General features: G+C 65.8%; 1 protein-coding gene across 1 annotated transcript; it reads left to right on the forward strand.

Annotated features, from left to right (window-relative positions):
• Positions 1–873: 873 nt before the first annotated feature.
• On the forward strand, positions 874–2966 carry NKX2-8 (NK2 homeobox 8). The gene is made up of 2 exons (XM_002718148.5): positions 874–1448; positions 2097–2966. The coding sequence occupies exons 1-2, from the start codon at positions 1292–1294 to the stop codon at positions 2648–2650; spliced, it is 711 nt and encodes a 236-aa protein (XP_002718194.1). The 5' UTR covers positions 874–1291; the 3' UTR covers positions 2651–2966.
• The last annotated feature ends 468 nt before the right edge of the window (positions 2967–3434 follow it).

Below are 3434 nucleotides of genomic sequence, written 5' to 3' on the forward strand. Positions count from 1 at the left end.
AAATACCCAAACCACTAGCTGCAGGAGAGGCCTCAAACAGGGCGCGGTCAGGGCCAGGCCATCGGCCAATAAGACGTATCCATGCCCGCCAGCTCTGAGCCGCCTACACAGATCGTTTTCTGGGTGGTACGGTAAGGGTTGGAAGATTAGGAGACTCTCTAGACCGGCTGGATCATTAGCCTGGCGGGCCCAGTTCCCGAGCCAGGCCCGGCAGCCGTGCTGGGGTATGCAGCTCTGGGAGCTCCCGGCCGGGTCCTGCGCGCTGGCTGCAGCCCACGCCCTGAGACTGCAGTCGAGGCGAAGGGGGCTGAGGCGCACTAGTCTTGCGAGAGCTCCTGGAGACGCCCGGGAGGTCCCACGGTCCTCCTAGGCCGCCCTGAGAACCCCCGCGGTCCAGGGGACCCAGAATGGGCAGGGGCCGGACTTTGCAGAGCTCGGTCACCGAACCGGGACCTGGCAAGCTACAGCGGGCCGTCAGCCGCCTCCGTTTTGCTTGCTTGTGGGACCGGGCATGTAGCTGGGGATTCCGTTGGTCCCCAAACCTTTCGCCAGCGCAGCTGCCAGGCCTCTCCCCGAGCCCTCCGGGAACTTCTCGCCCTGAATCCTTACAGGGCCCCCACCAAAAAGAGAAACGGAGCGCGCCAGAGTTTAACGGCGCTTTGTAAATCACTTTCCGGATCATTGCGGGAAACCAACACTCCAGCAAACAAGCTCGAGGAATAAAGCAAACAGGGAATAAATTCCTGGGTGCCCATAAACCCACCCATGCCGCCTCCACCCCTCCCGGCCCTCCCGCGGGGCCCGGCCCCAAGTCAGCTGGGGAGGAGGAGGAAGCCGGAGCTAGGTCGGGCGGGTGGCGGCCACCGCTCGCCACCCAAGATGTTATTCACTGGTAACAATCCCCATTATCTGTCCCCACTTTGGGCTAATCAGACGGAATCCCTAATGCCGAAGCCTGCTTCCTGCCGCCTCTGGGAGGTAACGGGGCACCGAGGGGCGGGGCGCGGGGCGGGGCGGGGGCGGAGGTGGCACCTTCCGGGCTCGCCCCAGCCGTGGTCCAGCGCTGATTCAGGTACTTAACACCCCGGAGCCCCGGACCTCGGCTTTCAAAGCGGCCCGGGTGGGGAGAGCTGTTTATATAAACAGGGATTCTGCTGTAAATGCGCTAATATCCCCGCGGCCTGCGCATGGCGAGCGCCTCCCACGCCCATCTGTAGGAGCGGCGTCCCCGGCCGCCCCTCGGCCCCCAGTCTGCCCTGCCCCTGCCCCCGCCTCCGTCCCCTCCGCGGCCATGGCCACCTCTGGACGCCTCAGCTTCACCGTGCGCAGCCTCCTGGATCTGCCGGAGCAGGACGCGCAGCACCTGCCTCGGCGGGAACCAGAGCCGCGCGGCCCCCGGCCCACCCCCTGCTCCGCCTGGCTGGAGTCGGAGCGCGGCCACTACCCCTGTGAGTGAGCGGAGGAGTGCGGTGGCGCGGGGGAGGGAGGCGGGCAGAGCCAGGCGCCCGGCCCGTGCGGGACAGGGAAGCCGACATCCCAGCTCCGACTCTGGACTGCCTCAGCTTTGGAACCGGAGGCTGCGGCCTCCTCCAGCCCCTGTCCTGTGCGCCCTGGTCCGCACATCCTGGGAGCAGATCCCTGAGCCTGGCACAAGTGCTCGGGATTGGAGGGTTCCTAGGAGTCATGGTATCTGTAACATTCCTCTGACGTGCCTGAAAACACAGCCTTCTCCAGGCCTCCTTAGACCTTGGCTAAGCTGACTTTCCACCCCCCACTAAGGGCTTTGCAACCCTCGGCCTGGAGGGGGCCAGTGCTGGAGGCCCAGCTCATGGTGAATCGCTCGGCCAGCGCAGCGGCCAGGCCGGACATCTGACATTTTAAGAGGTCCCGGGATGGGTTTTTTTGGGGGTACGACCTCAGGCCTGGTGATGAATGTCACTAAATTCGGAGAGGTAGGTGTCCAGTCGTGAACGCAGGGAAAGACGCGGTCCGGCCCTGAAAGCCGCGTGCGGAGGGGTGCGGGCGCCCTCGGGCCAGCGGCTCCGCGTCCCGGGGGACAGGCGTCTCATCAGTCATGTCTCCTTTGCCGTCCTCAGCCTCGGACGAGAGCAGCCCGGAGACCGGCCCGCCTGACTTGTCGCAGCGGCCGTCCGCCCTGCCCGCGTCTCCGGGTTCAGACGCCGAGAAGAGGAAGAAGCGGCGAGTGCTGTTCTCCAAGGCGCAGACGCTGGAGCTGGAGCGGCGCTTCCGGCAGCAGCGCTACCTGTCGGCGCCCGAGCGCGAGCAGCTGGCGCGCCTGCTGCGCCTCACGCCCACGCAAGTCAAGATCTGGTTCCAGAACCATCGCTACAAACTGAAGCGCGCGCGCGCACCGGGGACCGCCGAGCCGTCCGACCTGGCCGCCTGCGCGGAGCTGCACGGCGCGCCCAGCCTGCTGCGCCGAGTGGTGGTGCCGGTGCTGGTGCGTGACGGGCAGCCGTGCGGCGGCGGCGAGCCAGGCACCGCTGCAGCCCAGGACAAGTGCGGCGCGCCCGGGGCCGCCGCCTGCCCCCTGCCGGGCTACACCGCCTTCGGGCCCGGCTCGGCGCTCGGCCTCTTTCCCGCCTACCAGCACTTAGCGTCCCCAGCCCTAGTCTCCTGGAACTGGTGAGGCCGCCGTGGGGGGCAGTCAGGGCTACCTGCAAACTTTTGGCGCTGCTCCTTGGCCGCAGCAAGGGCCACAGTCCAACATCTGGAGCCCTGGGGGCCGCCTCCGTGCGGGCTGCACCTGCCAGGGCGCCAGGATCCCCTGGTCAGCCCGCAGCAGCCGTGGCCAAAGCCTAGCAGGGACCTCTCGCCCAGCTCTCCCCTTTGCCTTGCCCTGGACCGCCAACCCCAGAGCTAGGTTTTATTGCTCGAGTGTTGTTTGTATATTTTTAAATAGCGGTTTGTATGGGAAGCAACTTATTTTTAAAAGAAATAGAGTATTTTGCCTTTTTGTGGTGCGAGAATCCAATGTGAAAGGTTGGGTGCCCTGAGCGCCTGCGGCTCACTGGCCTGGTGGGAGTTCGAAGCGCTCGCGGGCTACGTTAGAGCCCATCGCCTGCTGACTCTAAGGGCAGATCTCAGTGCCCACCTGGCCTTTGGTGCAGAAGAATGAGGGGAGGGGGGCGCCGAAGCTCCCGGGTCCTCTGGCCTTTCAGACCCCAAAAGTCAACCTTGAAGGTCTCAAGGCAGAATGAGCGCTCCAGCGAGGCCGAGTGCACGCGCCCCGGAGCAGCCCTAGCCGCAGGCTGGCAGTCTCCAGGGCTGGGGCGCCAGGACTCAGGGACTGTGGGGCCCCACGTCTGGCCCGCGAAAGCCTCGGTTAGCTGTGATTTCCGGGCTCCTTGGCCAGGCGCAGCCGCCGGATGGGGTGGGCTGGAGTGAGGGCAACCCAGTGAAGAAATGCAAAG

Source organism: Oryctolagus cuniculus, chromosome 12 (assembly GCF_964237555.1).
Source record: "Oryctolagus cuniculus chromosome 12, mOryCun1.1, whole genome shotgun sequence".
NCBI classification, from domain to species: Eukaryota; Metazoa; Chordata; class Mammalia; order Lagomorpha; family Leporidae; genus Oryctolagus; species Oryctolagus cuniculus.

Coding starts and splice junctions, on each gene's coding strand:
- NKX2-8 (XM_002718148.5), top strand. CDS start 1,292: ATGGCCACCTCTGGACGCCTCAGCTTCACCGTGCGCAGCCTCCTGGAT. Junction 1,449..2,096: donor GGAGCGCGGCCACTACCCCT/GTGAGTGAGCGG, acceptor TGCCGTCCTCAG/CCTCGGACGAGAGCAGCCCG.